Source organism: Homalodisca vitripennis, chromosome 1 (assembly GCF_021130785.1).
Source record: "Homalodisca vitripennis isolate AUS2020 chromosome 1, UT_GWSS_2.1, whole genome shotgun sequence".
Lineage (NCBI taxonomy): Eukaryota > Metazoa > Arthropoda > Insecta > Hemiptera > Cicadellidae > Homalodisca > Homalodisca vitripennis.
The window spans coordinates 104,548,888-104,572,596 of record NC_060207.1 but is presented as its reverse complement, the minus strand read 5'-3'; the positions used below and the strand labels follow the sequence as shown (position 1 = coordinate 104,572,596).

The following is a 23,709-nucleotide window of genomic DNA, read 5'->3' as shown; positions in this document are numbered from 1 at the left end:
TTAAAAAAGTATAACTTTACCAATGTTAAAAATTCTAAAATGATCACAATATTTTGTATAATACTACTAAGAATGCCTGGAATTCTTTGAAAATTAATAAAATTGTTAGCTCCTTTAGTTATGGAAATACTGTATAAGTTTACATTCCTGACAAATACATTGTTGTAAAAGAAATGAAAAATTCTTTATTTATACGCCCAAAGTTAGGGCCATATGGCTCTTTCTCACACTTAACCTGGACAACAAGAAATAAACAAATTAAATTTATTGTTACCTTATGAATAAAATTTCAAACAAATAATTAAATTAAAATAAAATGGAGAGATTAATTTGATATGTTAACATTCTGTAAACCTTAAAAACGTATCAAACAAATTGATATAATGTTGTAGTGTGCTATTGGTATTAGATATAATGTTGTAGTGCTATTGGTATTAGATATAATGTTGTAGTGCTATTGGTATTAGATATAATGTTGTAGTGCTATTGGTATTAGATATAATGTTGTAGTGCTATCGGTATTAGATATATACTTTGAAAAACGATTGTCAAAAAAACTGTATTCTAAACATTAAGAATCTTTTATACATTTTAAAATAATAAGTTTCATTTGATTATTTTCAGTAAATTGGTGTATTTTTGTTAAATTAAAATAAATATATTAACATAAAACACATTTTTAACTTATATGCATCATAAATAAAAGATCAATGTTGAATTAAACTCTATTGGACAATAAATAATGTTATTTCAATTGTTATCAGTCATGAGATGAAGTGACTGTAATTGTGATTTTATGGAAAAAGTTGGAACTTTATTTTATATGTATATTTTTTCTTAAATAAATAGAAACTCTAAAATAGGCTTATAATCTTGGTTATGATATTTCAGAGCCATTTTAAATTTGGTAACTCATAAAGATAAACAATTTTTATTTTTTCAGGATATCCTACTCCGATTTTGTGAAGACATTCACCCATCTAGAGGCTGTACACTTGGACAATGACACGTCCAGAGACGAGCCATCACTTCACAACAAACAGACATGGCAGATGAGGTTATACCAGGGGGCATGGCAGCGTGGTGTGTCAGCAGGAGGCTGCAGGAACAACCCTGGTATTGTATCTTCTTTTATATGTTGCATGAGTGTTATTTCTTAATTTATTGCATAAATTATGAACACAAGATGATTTCTTAAGGTCTCTTATTACAATTTCATATCAATTTTAATATGCTCACTGCTTGCAACTTAATATTCTTCGGCAAAACTGTGTGGCAGTGTCTGGACTTTTTGACCAAATTTCAACATTTTCGAACATGGGTGACAACCTCCATACTCTTCCAGAGTAAGTTGACAATATATGATCCAATTTAAATTCATTAACACATTGACTATGACAGATGCCTTACTGCACATAATCAGATTACTACTACAGTATGAGACACATCATTGCAAGCCTGGCTGTTTGGTAATACCTGCACCCCACTTCTCCCCTCAATGTGTGGCATTACCACAATGTCATATCGGCTGATTCTCAGAATGAAGTGACGTGATGATGTCTCGCTTCGTTCTTGCTGTTTACATCCTTTTTGTTCTTGGACGTTTGCTTATTCTGATGTTTCAATTTTATTATAACTTTAACTCACGTTCTGTGTCATAATGTAAACACATCTTAATTTAAATTGTGAAGGTAAAGGATTCAGGAAGATAGATTAGAAGTAAAGATGAGCAGTGACGATCGCTTGATTGTCGAATTCAATCGATTATCCCATCACTAGTTATTCTTTTGTTATAGCTGGTAATATCACGCTATAACCCAAGCCTGCCTTGATATGTCTCCTACTATAATTGGGCTCACTCAATATAGAGCCGCAGTGAAGGTTTGAAGCAAGAGCATGAAACCCACTTAGGTAAATTTGAAGAAAATGTTGAAAATATTGAAATTGAATTAAAAACTAGCTGTTAAAAATAATAGTCCAAACATTAAACTACTGGCAGCTTTACTTATGGATCAGCGTAGTGCTCTTCAACCTTGTGATTTTAGTGGCAAAATACAGGTTTTAACTACAAAACGTTTCTTGAACTTGTTTTTTAAATTTTTATATTGAATATTTTACCGAATTGTTGCTTATAATTTTGTTTGAGAAACAATAAATATATATGTAATTTTTAAATTTGTTTGTATATTTTTAATAAAGAAGTTAAAAAACAAAACCTTTCAGGCTTTGTGCCTCCCTTAGTACACTGACATTTGATCAAGACCTTTACCATCATCATGTTTTATGATCAACACATGCAATAAGATTTAAATCTATAGCTTAAAGTAGAGCTTGCACATTCTAAAATTAAATATTTTATACAAAACATTTAATATTACCTAAAATACCTTTTCGAACATGCAGTCTTTGCCTACACTTATTTTCACTAGTTTTTTTTTTTAATCAATGAATAAAACACAGAAATAAAAATATTAATTTTTTTATAAAATCTATAAATGGCTCTATTATATCAGTCACTTTGTAACTTAGTGAGAAGGTTGACACGGTTTGTCTTTCGCAATTACATATTTAATATCTGGTTGTAGCAGTGACATAGCACATCCAAGTCACTTTAGATGTCTAGTCTTGATAGATATTTTGACTTTAGATTAGCCAGTGTTGAAAGTCTAAACTCACAGAGGTATATAGATATAAATTGTACTAACAACATTAGAGCTTCCAAAAACCTTGAAAAAAAACAGGAAAGTCTTTAAAACCCATGTTTAAAGTTTTGCCAATATTTGTGAATCACATTTTATGCCGATTGCCTGTTCCTGAATGTGGTCAGGAAGTATATCCACATCGATTTTAAATACATTTTTTGACAACTCTCTATCCTAACATCTGGAATATACTGTCTAATTTAATTATTAAGTTATGCCAAATGCAAGGATACAAGGTATTTAAATTTGTTGATTAATCGCAGTGGTAGATAAATAAATATTCAACAGATTTCTCGTTTACCATTCGAAAACTTCCATTAGAGTAGAGTTTGAAACATCTAGGCTGCATGGCATCGAAACAACATTGCAAATAATGTACTGAGGTAAATAATAAACAATTTTTTAGTGAAAATGAATCCATATTTAATATAATCAAAACTACACAGTCTGTACTTATGTTGTGATTTGGCCATTTGTAGGCCTACTAGAACAAAACACAACTTGTATGCAGTGGCATAGCTAGTCCCTGTGCTTGTGGGAGCTCCGGTACAAGATAGTCAAATGAGACCCCAGAAGCATGAAAAAGTATCCCACTCCCACCCAAAAACCAAATACATTAATTATATATACTGTAGTACAATACTAGCCATGTAAGCGTTGCAATAAATAAACTGCCTCATGAAAATTACAAGACTCACTTAAAAGTCGTGATCTCTTTAGTTTCGGTCCAAAATCATGTTTTTTTTTTTTAAATAAGGTATGAATTTGGTTTGACAGCTTGAAAAAAAATTTTTAAATCCATTATGAAACATTAAAACATAAAAAACTACCCAACAGTGTCCCAACTTTAACACAATACCAAATAATACCATAAGTGTAGTAAGAATACCAAGTTTCAAATCAAACCTGCCAACCTCTCTGTTTTCCTGTTGGTTTACAATGCCATGCTATGGGAATTCTCACTAATACTCTTTTCACGTTGCAGACACATTTCACATTAATCCACAACTGCATCTGATTCTGAGTGAGATGGAGGAAGTCATCATTTCTCTTAACCAACACAGTATTATGGAGCCTAAGGTTTGTTGTTTATTCTCTTAATTCCCTGATCTTGGGAATTTTTGTTAAAAACTGTACTCAAAATTTAAATTGTTTAATGTAGTTTCCAAATTAAACATCCATCATATTTTAAAAGTTACATGGCCACATTTTTTTAAACCAAATATTATTGATATTGTAGGAAACTAGTATAGTTTTTATGGCATAATTAATTATACTGTTCAATATTTTTATGTGGCCCACTAATAATAATACATAGTGTATTGATTGATATTGATACAATAGTTATATAGTTTATATTTTTAAAATAACAGTTATATTAATTAGTTATATTTTAATTTACAGTTTGTTGTAAATTGTTATAAATTCAGTAATAATTATGTTTAAGTTATAAAAGGTTTTATTTTAAATTAGACTATGTGAATTCTGTAGCAGCCTGTTTTTTTCAAAGACCAATTAATGTTTTAAAGGAAACAATTATTAAAAGAGCACAAAATGTATTATTATTTTAACCCGCATAATACATCCAATAATTTATGTTCAGTTAAGAAACTTTGATAAATTGAAAACAAAATGTAAACTTTATTTATATTTGTCTTTATTTTTGTAGTTAAGAATAGAAATATCATCAGTTAAAATAGTCAGCAAGTGAGTCAAAGGTTTCTAAACAACAGATCTGAACTTCTCACTCAACATCCATTTTGCTAGTGTGAGCTGTCATGATGTTTTCATCTTTTACTAGGGACTGAGTTTACTATACTGACAAATTTAAAATGTTACATAATCATATAGTCCGCTATCGTTAACACATTAACTGTGGCGGACACACATTACTACTATCCTGGCTAAGCTTAAGTCTGTACATGACTAGTGTCGCAGTGAAGATGTTAACTACATATTCAGTAATGGAAATTAGTATTTTCACTTGTAGCTAGAGATGTATCATAGCTTAAAATGTTGACAATGGTGGATGCACATTACTACTATACCAGCTTTGCTAAAGTCCTTACATGGCTAGAGTTGCAATGTAGTAACTCAATCAATAAGAGATCTATTAAAATGTCTCTTTGAAACTTCCATACAGATTTTTAATTCTGATATCTTTAATTTTCTAGGTGATAGGCTTCACAGGGTACTCTTTGCCCAAGAACAGTCTCGAGTCAATAGGGAAGGCTTTCTTCAAAAAAAACAAATCACTTGTAAACTCACAATATACCAACAGTCGACAGGTAATGTTTCTCAGCTTTAACTTTTTCATTTCATTCAATTAAAAAATCATTATGGTGGCCTGTAAAGTCGGTTTTACGGGCGAAGATTTTACGTGACAACGTCTTTTTCTCGGTAGAATATTTATTGATATGAATATTATTAAATTGCACAATAGGAACAAGGAATTGAATGAAAATAAGAATTGCACAAATTTTAACTATAGAAATATATTTTGTTTACTAAAACATTGTACATAATTTGAAATTAATTAAAATTTGTTATTGTAAATGGTAAAGTTGAATAAAACATTTACTAAAATTGGAATTTGAAATTCTTGCTAAACACACAGTTAAATTCTAACTCCGCGCGTGGTGATTGGTCGGTTTAGTTCGTTTGTTTGGTCGCACTGTTATGACAGGTTAGAGGTTATAATTTGTTATTTTAAATGGTTGACTAGCAATACGCGCTGTTTCTTCTCAATCGACTGAATTACGATTGATTGCAGAGTGATTTAAACTAATAATTTACTTAACACTATCAACATTTGTCAATAGTATGACATAACCTATAAACTCAGTTTCTCAACTTTTGTGTCAATCTAACAATTAATCAATCAATCAATCATAGTTTACGATAATGAAATATCAGTGTACAATTATTTACCTTTATTGTTGTAGTTGTTGTAAATGACGAATCTAAGCACTCCACATTTTCACGAATAAACATAGTTATCTGCTTTATCCCGTGCGGCGGACCCACAGCTATCTGCTTTATCCTGTGCGGATCCCGTGCGGCGGACCCACTGGACGGGCATCGTAACGTTACCGGGCGTTACACTTTTTCATGAGTAACTCCGAGCCGCAACCTAATTTAAGACGTTGTCACGTCAAAAATGTACTTACTGTTCATTAAGTTAATAGTTATTTATAAATGTAGTGTTGTATTTAGTAGTATATTTAAACTTAATATTGTACATCACAATTTGATTAAAAGTTTTATGGGGGAAGTGCTGCTGCCAAAACAGCACTTGATTGCCTATCACATGTTATTGCAGCATTAAAATAGCATTGTTTTGTATTTTCTTATGTTCTAATCGTCAATAATCAGTATTACCATGACTGTGGCAACCTTTTTCTCCATTTCAATATACAAACTATTTTACAACTCATTCATAACCAAAATTGATTAGCATTAAATTTTAGACCCTAGATTTTCAATCAAAAATCAGCTTCCAGGCTGAAATCTAAAAGTAGCAAGAACACTGCTATCAGGGACATTTCCCAACAAATTAACTTAATTCATAAGTAAATAAAATAAAACTCTTTTTAATAGAAATAGTGACAGAAATATTTCATACTGTTTAGTAATACAAGTTAATAAATATATAAAATGGCTAGAACTCACTCTGTCCCGTATAGGTCAGTCACCGATGCCAGCTGGAGCAGGGAGGTTACCTCGTGTTGCCAACAACCTTCGAGCCTGGACAGGAATCCAGTTTCACCCTTCGAGTCTACTCCAGTAAACCTCTCAAGTTGAAGTATGTTATACAGTTAAAGAAAGTGAATATGTATATTGAACATAAATATTATCTTCTCTTCCTGTAGAAATAAGCCACTGATGAGAAAATTCATCACAAAACTCATCCATCATAGCTCTGATTCGGGACTAAAAGGTCTAACTTTCTCTTCCTCCAAAATTGTTCTTATAATTCCCCTTCCTCTCACCAGGCATAATACATTTTTTTTATTCTGATTAAAGTTGTTTGTGCTTTAGGAATTTACAACAGTTGTATTTTATTGAAAAAACTATGTTTATTTATCAAATGTCACTAATTTTGTAAACAAGTTTGAAAAACAATTTTATTTAATGAGGAGTTGAATAAAACAAATGTGCTAATAAAATGTTTTATTAAATTTGATTAGAAAAACAACACGTATGTCATAGTTTAATAAGCTGAAAGACCAGAAAGATGAAGCTCCTTTCAAACATCTACTCCATCTGGCTTCAAAAACTTCCAGACAACTCCCTCCCAACCATTGCAATTGTGTTCTTTTGTTTCAATTGACATGCCACAAGTATTGACAATATTAATGTTTCTCAGTCCCTCACCTTCTGCAGTGTGAACAGAGTGTCTGTGTTGTGCAATTTTATGGTTAGTCCTCTTACTGACCATGCTGGATATGTAGATTTATAGTTAGTATTTTTTTAAAGAGAACCTTTTCTACTGTTAGTTTGATTTTGGCAAGATCATCACTATATTTTGAATAATTTAAAAGTTTTGTGTGGTAGCTCAACCCAGTTTGAATAACCGCACATGTCCCAGCACATACAAATTAATGTCCATGTTGGCTGCAGAAAAGTAATGCTGCTTCGCATCAATTTCATTGGGACAATCATAAATTTCCATATTTAAGAGCACATAATAATATACAGAACCTTTACCGTAAAAGCTAAACTAGTTGCTGTTGTATAATTGGCTAGGAAAGCAATAGATCAGTAGCACTACATAGTATAGAGTAATTTTAGCTGATTCTTCAACTTGTACATACCACTGCAATCTATGGAATATTTACAAAGGTATTTGAAAAACTAAAGAAAGGCCATTGTTAAAACATTCAGTAGTCATACCAATGTTCACACAGTTTACAAAGACATTATTATAAATATTGGGAGGTAATTTAAAGTAGAATACAGAATACAGAATACAGAATACAGAAAGCTTTATTCATGATCATCAAGAACAGAATAGTTGTCAATCAATAATAAAAATAATAAGTTATGAAACATAACATTGAAAGGAAAGAACAAAAATTAACAACAAAAACATTACAAGTCAGGAGTTGAGAATGTCATAAAACTCATCGAGACTGTAGATAGAGTTCTTCACCAGCCACTTGTGTAGTCTTCTTTTTAGAGTTTTAGCGTTTCCGGTCTTGATGGCATCAGGAAGGGAGTTCAGAAGCTTGATTCCAGCAAATGATGGTTTTTTTGGTGAAGAGCGTTGTTCTATGAGCTGGTAGACGGTGAGCTTGAGCCTGTCTAGTGTAGTAGTTGTGCACCTCACTGTTTCTCGGGAAGTTTTGCTTGGAAGCATATATGATGACTTCGATGATGTAGATTGAAGTCACAGTGAGAATGTCGAGTTTAGTAAAAGATTCTCTGCAGCTGTCTCGGGAAGAGAGGTCGGCCATGATTCTTATGGCCCGCTTCTGCAAGATTAGTACCCTCTGGAGATTACCATTTGAAGAACTCCCCCAAAGGATGATTCCATACCGAAGATGGCTCTCAAAGAGAGAGTGGTAGGCTATTTTTAGAGCAGATGTTGTGCCCGTAGCTTTTATCCTTTTGAGAGCAAAGAGAGCAGAGCTGAGCTTTGAGCTAAGGTAATCAATGTGGCAACTCCATGTAAGATTTTGGTCTAATATCATACCTAAATGTTTAAGCTCATCCACTTTTTCTAGATCTGGTGGGCCTGATATGTGGTCTTTATGTCTGCCTAGTGCAAGGAGTTTTGTTTTGGATGGGTTGAAAACAAGGTCGTTATTTAGGCAATATTGTTGGGCCATGCTAACAGATATATACGTGTTGATTTCTAGTGACTCCGCTGTTGAACTGCTGGTGATAAGAGCTGTGTCATCTGCGTACGATACAGGATGACTAAAAGCCTCGAGTGTTTTACCTAGATCACTAGTGAATAAAATGAATAGGACGGGTCCCAACACAGATCCTTGCGGAACTCCTCTTCTAACATACTGTGGAAGTGAATGAAGAGCCTTCGTCACAGGCTAGATCAGTTCGGTGTACCCCCCTATTAGGCCTATGGCATAACAATATGTTTTGTTAGTATTCCGCAATGGATAAACTTATGTCTTAAGGTTCTTTATGACACTTGAGGAAGAGAATAGATTTAATTCTCAAAACGTGTCCTCAATTCTCTTCTATATTTGTATTGCCATCATTATAGGCAAATGTCTGAAATCCTGTTAATCTTTCAAATCTACAGATGTTTAAATGGTTATATTTAAAAATAGAAAGTAGTGTTTATTGCAAGGTTTTCAACTGCCAGATCCAGAGTTAACTTTATTATCATGAGTAGTCAGTACCTTTGACCTTTTGATTGTTTCTGAATTATACTCACATGGTGCAACAATAAGAAGATAAGAATTTTGGAGTTTATTTTACTATATCACTTCATCTCCTTAGTGTTATCTCTTTAGCAAATCAAGATTGAGTATTTGTTAAAAAATAATATAAAATATAAAAAAGATCATTTTATTTTTTCAGATCGGTTCATTTTCTGATAGTTCCGTAGACTTTATCATTGTTGATATTTTTTAACAGCTAATAAAAAAAGTTAAAATATTTTACACTTAATGAACTTTTTGTTTTCAGGTTATTGGATACCCAACCATCACTAGTCAAGTGTGCTATAATAAAGGTAAAATAATTGATTTGTCAAAAACTAAATGTAAAGTGACTTTTTAAGTAACTTTTTAATTGTATCTCAAATAGCTATCAATATTCACTGAGATACAAAAATGAATGTTATATATTACATATAATAATAACATCACACATAATGTGTTAAGTACTTGGAACATCAAATTCTAATTATATTAACTTGTTTCATCAATTAGTACAAAAGAGCTCTAAAAAGACTGGAAGCATAATTTTAACTATAATTAATTGTAAAAGAAAATTAATATAAGAATGGAAATTAACTGCTTATATAGCTGTGTACTTGAATTGTTATGTAACCCTTCACTTGGTGAGTTCAGATGCTGAGATACCCCAGCACCAAGTTTTTTTAGCGGTTTTTTATTTATTTAATGAACATGTTGTTTTTAATCAATTGATGATTTATATCAAATAGTTATCAACAAGGCTTATAAGTATTTTAAATGCCGATCAGAAAATAATAATATAAATTTTTGTTGAATAAGTGTTACTTAACTGTCAGCAGAGTACTTGTTTATTGTAACAGACTTGTAAGGCAGTGGGAGAGAGATATACTATATGGAGGCATCATGTACTTTATGTTATAATAAATTGATAAAAAGAGTATGTTAGGATAAATTTACAGTTTAGAACATGACTAAAATATTACATGAAAACTTATTACATAGAATGAGTTATGATTAAAGGTTGAGCAACAGTCATTAAGAACTTATTGATAGTGAGTTAGCTAAAACCCGATAAGGTAACTTGTTATCAGATATACTACCCCAAAGTGAGTTGAGTAATGTATCAGTAAGTGTTGTGTGAAGTCAAATGAACCAGGTTAGGCCATCTAGTAGTCAGTATAGATGATTTATCTTACTGTAACATCCATAGACGTAACCAGGAGTTTTTGGGGAGTTTTAACTCCCTCCCATTTGATACAAATCTTCAAGGTATATTTTAACGTTTAAACTGAAAGTATACTCTTAGTTGAACCATATATCAATAGATTTGTTTATATTTGTTTTGATATTCCAACTGTAACAGCTGACATATAGTAAAAAAACATGCGTGCATAGAATTAGGATGGCCAGGATTACGAGGCCATCTATGACACTTGTTCAACAGTGTTGAAATATATAATATACACTGTTGCTTTCTGTAAATAATGGGCATGAATGCCTACCGGACATCTCTTTGAACGGCTTATTTTTAACATAGTTCTTATCGCTTCGTTGCTGGCATTAGTCATGTTTTACAGACTTATTTAATAATGAATACTGATTATGGTAGTAGTAATATAAATAGTATAAATATACTATAGTACAAGATAGCGAAAAATAGTACAAACATTTTTTTCCCTAATTTTACTATTTTTAAACATTTTATTTCTTAAAACTGATTAAATTTTGTTCATTGTTACTGTTCTGCTCCTTCAGTATTGTTTCAAAAAAAATTGTTTAACCCTTTGAGGAGTAATGACGTCTTGGAACATCACTAGGTCTGTTCCACAGGAGTAACAGCTGAAACATGAAAATACAACCCAGGAGTAAAATAAAATATCGTATTTTTTTAATTGATTGCAAATAAAAATGTACAAAAGTTGGAATGTTTACATTCTTTTGTGATTTACAGGTGATTTACACATTTTTTTTGGTGTGAAATTCCTCAAAACAAGGGTAAATACACAATGCTACACTGCAGTCTGGGCAGTGAAGTGTGGTATTCTTCCTCTTCTTTTCACAGGTGGTTGTGTTGTAGCATACAAAACACCGCTTTTGAGCTTTCCTTGCTTGACCTTCAGGAGGAGTAGTTGTTGTTTCTAATAGATGGCGTGTGGAGCCTGTTTGCTTCAGAAATAAGATGGTTGATAATAATGTCTTATTTGCCGATTATTCTGCCTCAAAAATTACACTACCAACTATGGTTTGGTTTAAAATTAGTTTTAAATAACTATATGGTTCTAAATGGATACAAATAAAACAAAAACAAAAGAAAAAAATCAATTTCGTAACAAACAATAAATGACGTTCTGGAACGTCATTACTATTTTGAAGCAGTTTCCCGTACTACTCAAAGGGTTAAGACATAACTAAATTAGGTACTTATCAAAACGTGTTTTATAGTTAACCTACATATAAAATAAAATAATGGACTTTGGCAATGAACTTCTGATACAGTATACTGGAAGCTATACAATAAACTTTTTAATTTATCTTATAATATATTTTAACCCTTTCAGGGCCAGACTTTTTTTGGAATGTTAGTCAATAATGCCAAAGGTATTTTTGCAGGTATTATCCAAAAGTGCCATGCTATTTTTAGCAATTTGCATACGGTTAATAAATGTCATAACTTTGCTATTTATTGCTGAATGTTTATAATTTTTTATTTGATTTGTACAAAAATGTGTATATTAACACTAAATACACTGAAAACTTTCTTATACTACCAGAAACACTTTTTTTGAGGAGCTAAAATGCATATCTTGATTAGCAAATGTTCATTTCCTTTACTGATTTTACTATGTTTCTTATGAGTGATAGCCATAATAATAACTATGTCACACTAGGATAGAACAATAAAGAATAGGCCTAACATGATTGTGGTTATTTACAAATATTTACATGGCAAAATAAATATCAGTTACAAAGTTTTCATTTAAGTACTCTTCCTTCACTACTCGTCTAAGAGTATTTTCATTCAGTGGGGACCTTGAAACATCATAATACTTCATTAAACGCATAAATTATACACACACTATTTGGCTATAATATAATTATAAACAAACGTAAATATAACCACAACATTTTAACACTGAAACATTAGACTGACAACAGTAAAAACAAAGCATCTCGGCTATGACGTCATTGAGTACAGGCCAACTTGATCTTAAACTTTTGTCATTGTTACTGGTTGATCAGCTGTGTTTGTGCATCATATAACATGCTTAATAGAAAGTATTTTTGTTTTTAATCGGAATTGATATTAAATACGTGTAAAAATGTTATGTATTATATTTTCTTTAAAACGGTTTAATAAACCGGATATTGGTAATTATGCATGTTTTTAGTCCACAACCAATGTAAAGAAATACCGAGACTTAAATAATAATTGACTTTAAGTTCATATTTTTAAAGGTTTATTTTCACTCTTGATCATGTTTTGTCTACATCGATTCCACGAATAAAATATAAATAAATAGTAATCAAAAATATTATCTGAAAGTAAATGTTAGGCTCATATTAAAATAAACTCGAAAACTTCATGCAAACAGTAAAATATCTTTCCGACCAGATAACATCCTAATTTTGAAGAGTTAAATAATGTAGGACAAGAATAAATAATTGAATTCCTATAAACGTGTTACTTCAATGCCTATTTTTTTAAACAATTTTTAGTTTTTATGTCTGGAGCTATGTTTTTAAATTGTTGTTGTTCAAAACAAAATCAATGCAATGAAAATTTAATAAAGAGGGGAGTATTAAGATCTATCTGACAGAAAATATTCCCTGAAACTCTCTTGCTATCTGAGATCTCAAAAGTCCATGCAGAATAAAAATTCTATTAAAATTATAAAGGAAACAAAATCTCCATTAAACTATGTATCATACTCTACCTTAAGCCAGCCTGAGAGCCTTATGGTTGACAACGTTAAAAGCCTTAATTAAATCAAAAGAGAATTTAAATTTGTGCTCATTTTACTCAAGGAAGTCACTGTTATTCGAACAAATAAAGAAATGGCGGAAACCATTGTGGGATTAAGATGGAACCCAGATTGGGATGAACACATATTATTGGTTTCAATAAAGTAGTACAGTAGAGTAATGAATCTAAGTAATGTGCTGTTGTATAGTATGCACATTAGATACTCGTATTCCATTATGCAGAAATGTATCTTTTCCTAAATAAAATTAGGATAGCTTTATTAATCTCAAAGTTACTTGGAAAAATACCCTGTGCGTTTGAGGATTTTAACAAAACTGCCAAGTAAAGGGATAGTTGAAAAACATATTGTTTTACTGGTGAGAAAGAAACAAAAATAGGTTGTAATACTCTTTTTGAGAGAGTTAATTGTGTCCAGAGATTCATTTAGGCTAATTGGATTTTGTGGTAAAATTTAATTAAATATATTAATAGTGGGAAAGTTTAAATATGTAAATTGAACAGTGGTAACGCTGGCCTGTTTACTGCAATAAAAGGATTTATATTTAGGTTTTCGATAAATTTAGGTTATAGAACTAAACAAATTTCTTGGAGATCGTGTGTGATAATTCCGTGAGTTTCAATTCACCCATCTCAAGTTTAGATGTCAGTTATACATTTAAATTGGTGATAATTTTCCAGGTTTCTCACAAAAGGTTGCCAACAGAAACAATCAAGCCCCGTGGCATGGTCAAATTTTACTCCAAAAATAAGTTTTATGTTCAAACTTTAATTTATAATAATTATTTAATTTTGGTGGACCATTGATCTGCAAAATATAAGTATCTTAACGTTCTTACCAGTTATTTGTAATTTTATGATTAAGCAACTTTGGCCTCTCAAAAACTGATATTGTTTAGTGAATGAAAGGGAACCCTTTGTTTGAATAGTCTCTAAAAGTGTCTACAAAAATTAATGAACAGTCTTTCAACCAACACCTTTTTCATTAAAAAAAATATTCCGATTCTCATGTTGAAATATTTTTATTATTAAATATTATCAGTTGTATTTTTTAAGATTCAGCGACCTTGCTTCTAAGAAACTGCCAAATAAAAGGCTAATTTGTTATGTGAAAGATTAAGAAAAATGTTGTCTAAATCGTACCTGCGCTGTCAGATCTCAGGCTGACGTCTGTAATAGTTTGTCTAAACTATAACCACTAAGTCTTATTTTTATGACTAGTAGGATGACATCAAAATCGCCAAGAAATAAAGTAGATGGTTTTTGTTGATCTATATTCATGTACATTCATTAATTATTACAATAGTTATTTACTGATCGCTACAACGTGTTTCTGTTACACTTTGTGTATGAAACCCAGAATGATACAACCATAGTAACAAGATATCATGCTTTGTAATTAGTACGAGTATTTAACCTGAAGTTCACATTTTCTGCATTTATATTTATTCAAAGGAGTTTACTCAGAGGAGTGTCTGCCGTGCCTATACACAATGCACGCAGTGCACGTCAACCGCTCAGCGGCACTAAAAGACACACAATTACTAATTTCGTGTCCCAAAATTTGTGTAATTGTATACACAGTAAATGTATCCTGTATAAAAGTACATGTTGATTTATATCCCAGCATTTTATACCAGGGTTGACATGGTTTGAAATTAAAAAGCATTAAAATGTAAAATATATATTATTTAAGTAATACTGAAATGCACACCCGTATTTTGAAGTCAAATAAATGTGTCCTGGAAGCCTATTTTAGAATATGTAAATTCCAGGTAAGAGATGACAATGTGTCTTGTGGTTTTTAAAGTATAGCTATTTTCCTGAGCCTCAACCAACACCACCTGCTGTTTATTGTTCTCTTTAATAAAGCGTCATTTTCTTGACTTTTTTGTGTTATTGACAGCTATCAAACTTACAATTTTTAACATTATTAATATTTAACATGTTCTGGAGAAGTCCTCCTGTATCCTAGATTAACTGAGATACGGAGAGTTTTTAGTGGTAACCCCCTCCCTTTTGATCATCCAAGATTCGCCTATGGTAACATGCTTTCATTTATTAATTTTTTAAACATTAATAAGGAGGGTCATTCAAAATTGATAAGCTGTTGTAGTAAAAACAAAATTTGTATACAAAATATTGTTGATATAAAAGATATGTTGAATAAAAAAAAATGCTTTTGTGATTAAATAAAATTATGGTGTACAGGCTCCAGCAACTCTGGAAGGTAAGAGTTTTACGCAGTATGAGGCTGTGTTTCTCCAGCTGGCAGACGAGCACAGAACTGTCAATGCATTTGAACTACAAGAGCTGCTTGATGCATGTTTACCGAATGGTAAGTGTAAAGTTTATTTTTTATTTTGTACTCTAGAATGGATCCCACAAATAACATTACTGTTTATCAGCAGTATATCACGTTCACTGCTGCATCATTGACTTTATTTCTGGTACCTCTGGCAGCATAGGCGTAGCGTGACCTAATAATTTGGGGGGGCACGGGGTCTCCGGGGGGGGGGGGGGGGGGGTCCCGTTGGAAACTTTTTTGAAAACTACCACTTAAGAACTAAAGTAAAGTATATGTGTATTTTTGTTAAACATTGGTTTTAATCAATTTTTACTATATTGATGGATTGTAAAAAGACTCAATTTCAAATTATACAAGTTTATTCTATTCTAGACATAACTGCAAGAACATTTATAACACAAAAACAAATTTGTGTACAAGACAAAGTTTTAAGGTGAACAGAACTACAGTAATGGTTTTCAACGAACCAATTTTTCGTTACTTCTATTGAAGCATTAGCCTCCTATCGGCTAGATTTGAAAATCTGTCAACTAACAGATCTAGTTTTTTATCTTTCATGTATTCAGACGTCAATTCTTGCTCAATAGACATCAGGGCAAGCCCACTTAAGCGGTCTTCTGTCATGGTGCTTCGAAGAAATGTCTTTTAGCCTTCGTAGTGTAGAAAACGATCTTCTGCGCTTGCTGTTGTGATAGGCCACGAAAGTGATATTTCTAGTAGCTGCCAAACATCTGGTGCACTGGCTTGAAGATCATTCTCAATAAAAAAATCAGCCAAACTCTTGGAACGTTATTCTTGTGGTTGCTTTGTCTGGTTTTGACAAAATTGTTCTTTGCATAAACAGTGAAAAAACTTAAGATGTACAGAGAAACTTAAAGACAAGTTATAAAACTTTTGGATTGCCATAACAGCGTTGTTGTCAATTTCGGTCCAATTAAATAGTAACTGGGCAATGCAGTTGATTTTATCATAATCGTTCTTGGAAAAACGAGATTGCAGGTTTTAACAATTACTGTGTCTAAAGCAGCAAAGTAAATGCCAGTCTTGAACATCTGTTCAGGTTCAGGTTCAGGTGATTGATGAAATGCAGCATCTGAAGAGCTACTACTAGCTTCAAGTTTTTTTCGGAATCTTCCGTTTGCGTGGTAGTGAAGGCCTTTCAACTGACAAACCTTTCATACCATATTTGTTACACTGTTCTTCTGACTCATTCCACATCTGAATAAAGCCATCATCATTTCTGTCCAGTTTTAAACAGTCAATGACTGATTCAACTTTTGCAAAAACCTTAGAAATGTCAAGAGATTCACTCTGCAGTTCTTTGGAGAGTATATCAGTCTGACTCAAAACGCTGTGCAATAGTTTTAAACTGAATACAAATTCAAATGTGCTGATTTGTTTGGCTAGACCATCAGCTTCGGCTGCAATTTTACGATTTGATACATCGTTTGCAATAACTTCCAAAGTTTCGTACACTTCAGGGAGCTGCTCTAGAATTACATGGATTGCTTTGTGTCGAACTGTCCATCTAGTTCGAGACAAGCTCACCAGTCTTTTCATTTTTGTTTCTCCGCTTTGCTTACATATTGATTCAAATATTGAAAACCTGTTAGCTGATGCATTAATTAAGTTATACAGGTGATTTACTAATGGATAAGCAATTCCGAAGCTGTCCTTATTTTCTTCACAAAAATCTCTGAACAGCCAGATCAAGCAAGTGGGCATGGCAGTGTGTGTACAAAGCTTTAGGCTCTTCTTCTTGGAACCTTGAGGCAACACCTTTGAATTTTGCCGCTCATGTTACTAGCTCCATCATATGCCTGGCCGTGCATTTTATTTAAGCTTATACCCAACTGCTGCAGATACTGTTTAATAGTGTGATGTAAATTTTCACCAGTAGTGTCTGACACATCAACGAAGCCCAAAAACCTTTCATTGATTTTAATGTGTCCATCTATTTTAGTAATGTATCGAATGCAAATGCTAAGCTGTTCACGGGTTGAAATATCCGTAGTTTTCATCACAAATAATTGAGTAGGCCAAAGCCTCACTCACCTCTTGGACAATTTGTTGAAGCATTTCACTTTTTATGCAATCTATTATCTCATTTTGTACCTGGGCACTTTTGTATGAATGGACTGGGATTTCATTAATGTTTGGATTCCTTCCTCCATTTGAGTAGATCTCAGTTGTAGCAGTTCTATAAAGTTCCCCCTGTTAAATGAAGCAGTACTCTCATCATGTCCTCTTAAGGCAAGATTCTGTTTTCCAAGGAATAGGATGTTTTCAATTATGAATTTTAATACCTCCTATTCATCTCAACCATTTTAGTATGTGCCGAGGACAACGAATCTGCTACCCGTGCTTCCTGCTTTTCTATACTCATTGAGAAACTGTTTAGAATTTTTGATGCATTTCACTATTCTCATGTTTCCTGAATTTTTCCAAAGCTTTCTTCCAATTGTTCATGCCCAGTTTAGTGAATGACTCCTCCCCCCCGCGACCAGACTTATGTTGACAAAATAGTCGGCATGGGTAACAAAATGCAGCGTCTTTAATGGGGCTATATTCGACCCAATTAAATTCACTGTACCAGGATTCTTTGAAACTGCCTCGATTTGGATTGAATCTTGCTTACCTTAAAACAATCAACAGGCTGAAATGCTCCTTTTGCAATATCTGCACTTTGTACTCCCAATGAAGGATCTCTACTTTCGCCCTGGAATGTAGCATCACGATCTGGGCGTAAACAAGATGGCGATTCATCACCAACGCTACCTCCAGTGCTACTTCCCGCTAAATGTCTATCTTCATTTACACTTTCACTTGAATTTCCAAGTTTTTTTAAAGAATGTTAGTACAGAGGACTGTTTTCTTAGACATGATAACAAACGAACATCCGAAAAAATTACACAAACAATAGCAGCTCAGCTAGTAACAATAAGCTTATTGAACGAATAAAACGTGGCGACCACCTACACAACACAACACACGCGCACTGAGCTGGTATGATATCCCTCCGCCAGGCGTCGTCAATGCTCGGAGGCCCTCGGCCGGCGTCGGCTGGGCTCGGGTGCATTCGATCGGCTGCTCCAGCTCGGGCGCAAACCGGCCAGAGTCGGCTCACCTGGCACTTGTAAATTTAGTTGTAAACACGCGCATACTTTACACACACAGAATCAAATTAGATGCATACAGAAAATAGACTAACGGGGGATCTATATTAGTTATTCATTCGTAACTTTTAGTGTATACATATACGTAATTTTAAAGATAATTTAATATTATTTTTTTCTTTTTTTTTGCATAATGTTGGGGGGGGCACGTGCCCCCCCGGCCCGACGCCACTGCCTGGCAGGTTACCTAAAGCAGAGAGAGTACTTTATTATATCTGGCTGTATTAGGCAGATTCTGTAACTTAGTATGATATTGGTTTTACCTTTTTTCTGTTCATATTTTGTGTCAGAGACGTTTTGTACTTTTTTCTTGTGTTAGTAATGTTTTTTTAAGCTGAAGATGCCATTTGGTATAAAATTATTTAATTATATTTTTATTCATATAATTATATTAGCTGTGTTCATTTTTCATTAAAATTTATTTTTAAATTATAATTTTTTAACTTGTTATTTCCTTATGCTGAGAACTGGTTAAATAAATTGGATTAATAGACATCATGTATCCATGGAAGGCAGGCATGTTTATAAACCTGATTTAAATTTGAAATTGATAGATTTTCTGTACTTCATTTGCGGATGCCCAGATTTAGTTTTCTGGTGGTTAAATTAAGTTGCCTTTTATCATTGGAATGCAATTGTAAGCATTCAGATTTTAATTACTACATAATAAGGAAACATACTGCACCCATATTATTTTCAAAGTTCTAAGGTCAGTTTAGCAGTGAATAATTAAACCAGTTTGTTTAAAAATAAAAATTAATAATACTTGTATGTTACATGTTCTAATAATCCCTAGACTAGTATATTTGAATAGTAACAGATAAAACAACAAAATTCAGATGTATATTACAAAATAATTGAATTAATTTAACCTTTATTTCATGTTTTATTTTGTTTCAGACTACATAAAGAGTTGTGCCTGTATGGAAGTGTGTCGCCAGGTCGTTCTCACCCTAGATGTATCCTCTTGACTTAAGGATATACAAATAAAACTATAGCTAATAAATTAGAAAATAAAATATAAGTAGTTTGATAATTTAATGCATCTAACTACTCTTTTAATAGGAAATAAATTCTACGACATGAATGAAATCCATGAGCTCCTCATGTGGATGAGGGTTTTGAGGAAAGGCAGCATGACAAGGATCAATACTAGAGTCTATATTGTTTGACCTCTATATAAATATTTGATAACTTCTGTTAATATGCACATGACACAGATAGGGCACAAGTCTTGTGACTTCTACTGAACTTACACTAAACTTCTTTTATAGACATACATTTGCTGTCATTGATTATATAAAAATCAATATTATAAATAAATTTAAATTAAAATCAGCAACAAACTAGTGGGTGATAAAAAGGAGGTAGGAAACGAGTTTAACAGAGTCTTCGGGTTTGTGGCTTGTGAGCTAAATCCTCGATCATTACACCTTCAGGTAAATGCTACGTGAAGACAGTGTCCAGTATTCTCAATGGCACTGGCACCTGTCGTTGAAGAAGAGCTCGACCGAATTATTCAGCAGCTCCCAGCCAGAACCTCAAATTATCTCAACTTGATGTCAATGTGTGTCATTAAAAAATTTTCTAAGCATATTTAGAGACCTTTAACCTAATTCATTAACTTGTCTTTTCAACAAGGAGTTTTCCCTCACTCCTTAAAACCACAAAAGTTACTTCAATTTTCAAAAAGGACGAGCCCAGTTCCACAAACGATTATAGACCTGTTTCAATTTTGCCAGTTTTGACAAAACATATTTTTGACAAGAATGCTGCAGTATTTGGATAAATACAACCAACTTTCAGATGAACAGTTTGGGTACAGAAAAGGTAAATCGATTATAGATTGGCTTAGATCATTTCTAATTGGCAGAACTCAGGTTGTCCAAATCTGAAATAAACTTTCAAATTCAATCCAGTTGAAGTATGGGTTCCTAGAGCGATCAATTCTTAGTCCAATTCTGCTTTTCATGTATGTCAATGACATTAGGTCATCACTTCTGCATGAAAAAGTCGTACAGTATGCTGATGACACAACTCTCTGTTTCAGTGGAAAATTAAAAATTTTTTGGAAGAACAGACTTTTTTTGAAATCAACAATTGTATTCAACATTTCAAAAGCCTCAATCTGAAAATATTAAAATCCAATGTCATAAACTTTGCTATGCCATCGATAGACTCAGAATGTTTTCCTGCTGTCATGTTAGCAGATTCGATTCTAGAAGAAGTTCACAGCACTAAATTGCTTGGAATACACCTAGATCGAGGGTTAACGTGGAATGACCACATTGACCATGTTGGCACCAAATTATCCTCAGTCATTTATGTTTTGAGGTCTTTAGCCAAGCATTTCCCAACTCAGGTTCTGATGACGGCGTACTAAGGCTTGATTTTCCCCCACCTTACCTATGGAGTGTTACTGTGGGGTTTCTGTGCAAACAACCAGTTGACGAGGGTGTTCAAATTCCAGAAGCAAGCGATTTGAATAAATCGCTCATTTGAATTTCACCAATTGTCTACGTTTAAAAAAAAAACTCTGTTCTGTATGTCTAAATGTACCATGACAACTGGTCAAGACGTTCATTTGTATGAGACCAGAGGCAGAGGAAAGTGGTAAACACAGATGGTAGTTTATGAACATCTGCCCAAATAAGCAGGTGTTCACTTCATCAACAAGCTACCCAATGGGATAAAGAATGCTGCAACATACAATCTGCTAAAAACTCATTTGAAACACTTTTTTGCATTTTATAATGTTACCAAGTTTTTGGTATTTGACTGGGAGATAACCCAATCAGAAGATTGACTTCGGTCGGTACTGTAGGTGGAAAATTGGCAAATGGATGAAGGATGTATGAATGTTGAATTGTATGTATGAGTGTGGTCCTGATTTGGTGACAATGTTCAAATTGTAGCAGTGAACTCTAATTATTGATTATTGCTATATAAATCATGTCTCCGCAACAAACATTGATTGACTGATTGATATCTGAAACAGAAATTTTGAAAAATCAATGTTTTTCCGTAATGTGACAGGATTTTGTGCCCAGAGTGTAGTTTTGTATTTTCAAATTACAGAAAACAGAATGTAGAGAGTAACAGCAAGCCCATACATAGTTTTATGTCAAGCTTGCCAATTTTTAAACAACATTAATTTAATGTAACTAGTTTTATTGATTTCTCACAACTCTAACTATACAATCACAATGGCTAATCTTCTAAGTATTTATAAAGAAGATGTGGAAAATCCATAATTATAGCTGAAATATCTAGAAGCGTAGGTAGATGAAATTTTACCTGTTGACCACATATTTATTCAGTGTGTTTATTTCTGTCATTATTATCTTACCTCATGTAACAGTTTGAAAATATTTTCACATTCATGTAATAAAATTAATGAATTTTGCTTCGTTTGAATCATGTTTACGGTATGGTCTTCTAATGTGTTGTACATGAGGTATTGTTATACACGAGATATGAGACTATTAATTTATTTTAATTTTATGACGTATATGTAATAGATGATGTTGGTCCATTAATACTATGTGCTAACCTATGTGAACCTGTGACAAATTAAAAAATAATGTAAAATTAGCGCCTGATTTTTTCACAGTTCTGCAAACTCCTGCTTGAATATAGGTAACAATACGAGTGTTTTTTCGATTCTACGCATTCCCTGTATTTCCTGTCAAGTGAAACTTTTTTTTACTTTTAAGTATTTAGCTGCAGATTATTATTCCTCTTGTCTAAAAGAATCTGTATTCTCATACTTTCGTATGGTAAAAATTTAACAACCAACTACACAAACTTTAAATAAACAGCATTTACAACAGTGTTATAGTGGTGAGGAAGAACATCCTCTCTTCCATAAGTGATGTGGTTCTACTTAGTTGTGAGCTTTACTAAATATACCACTGGAAATGAAAGTCTAGCCTATTTCATAAGTATAAACATGTATATGAAAAGATAGAAATTAAGTTTCCCTTAACAAAATGTCTGTAGAATACTGGCAGTGGTCGGTTAAAACTTGGTGATTTCAAGGATCTAATGTGCAGCCTCAAGTATTGGCAGACAGCTTTCAAAAACCACACCAAGGAAAAAACTGGCATCCTTAAAGCAGAGAGGCTCAAAGATGCTCTTCTTGAAGTCGGTGAGTAGATTATAACTCAACTATTAGCAGCAAATCAGGAAATTAAATTAAGTTGAGTAGTGAAAATGCGTAATATTCCTCATATAAAATATCTTTTTTAGTTAACAAGATTAGTTTGTTTTGTTGAATCTTTGAGTGTTAGAGTGAGAATTTGGAGAGATTTCATAAATTAGAATAGTTTTTAGGCTTATTTGAGTGAAACGCTTTTAAGTTACCGGTAAACCAAAACATGAAGATGGTTCTTCATAGGAAGGTCCAAATATCTTACAATTTTACTTGTGTAAGCAATGTTTTGACATTGTATGAACTAGAAAACTTAGATGAATAGTGTTGTTAGTCCTTTATCACTACAAAACTGTAATTATTTAAAAAACCAGCAGCAAATTTGTGTTATGTGTGCAGCAGATTTTTAGTACCAATACCCGACACCAGGAAATATACGAAATCAACCAGAATCTCACCTAAAATACAGAATCCCACAAAAGATCCCTGAGGTTTTGATGATAAATACTTTAATGAAATAAATAGCTTAATATAATGATTTATACATGAATTGAAAGATAATATTATAATTTTCTTATTTAGTAAATTTTCAGCAACATGTGCAGTGGTGAAGTGGAGCAGGAACACATGGTACGGTGTTCCCACTCTGGTTTTGGCCTTTTTGGGCAGACAAAGAAATGGCCAATGTTTTGTTGAATATTAATTTGACATAAAATTATTTACGTCAATTATAAAATAATATTTTACAATTATAAAGTATAACTAGATTGATGTTAATCAATCTTTCTTTATTCAATAATAATATATTATCTAATTCCAAAGATAACCTCTCTTGTACAGTAAACTGTGCATAGAATTTTGTAAACTGTGCGACTCGGGTGTTCGCAAGGTTGGTAATCGCCAGCCAGTGGCGGGTCCTCCTCTCCCTCATTGCTCTCTAATCCCCCACCACCACTGATAATCGCCGGACTGTCTGTTGTGCATCCAGTGTTCAGC

The 23,709-nt window shown here is 32.7% G+C and overlaps 1 protein-coding gene across 1 annotated transcript in view; it reads left to right on the top strand.

The window, feature by feature from the left end:
* The window catches only part of LOC124374068 (calpain-C-like), a 164,173-nt gene that overhangs the window by 123,427 nt on the left and 17,037 nt on the right, over positions 1-23,709 (top strand). Inside the window, exons 12-19 of the mRNA XM_046832399.1 lie at positions 944-1,116; positions 3,688-3,782; positions 4,877-4,990; positions 6,389-6,507; positions 9,363-9,408; positions 15,288-15,414; positions 19,461-19,519; positions 22,563-22,710. Of these exons, the coding sequence (XP_046688355.1) occupies positions 944-1,116; positions 3,688-3,782; positions 4,877-4,990; positions 6,389-6,507; positions 9,363-9,408; positions 15,288-15,414; positions 19,461-19,519; positions 22,563-22,710 (881 nt within the window). The remainder of the gene's footprint in view (positions 1-943; positions 1,117-3,687; positions 3,783-4,876; positions 4,991-6,388; positions 6,508-9,362; positions 9,409-15,287; positions 15,415-19,460; positions 19,520-22,562; positions 22,711-23,709) is intronic.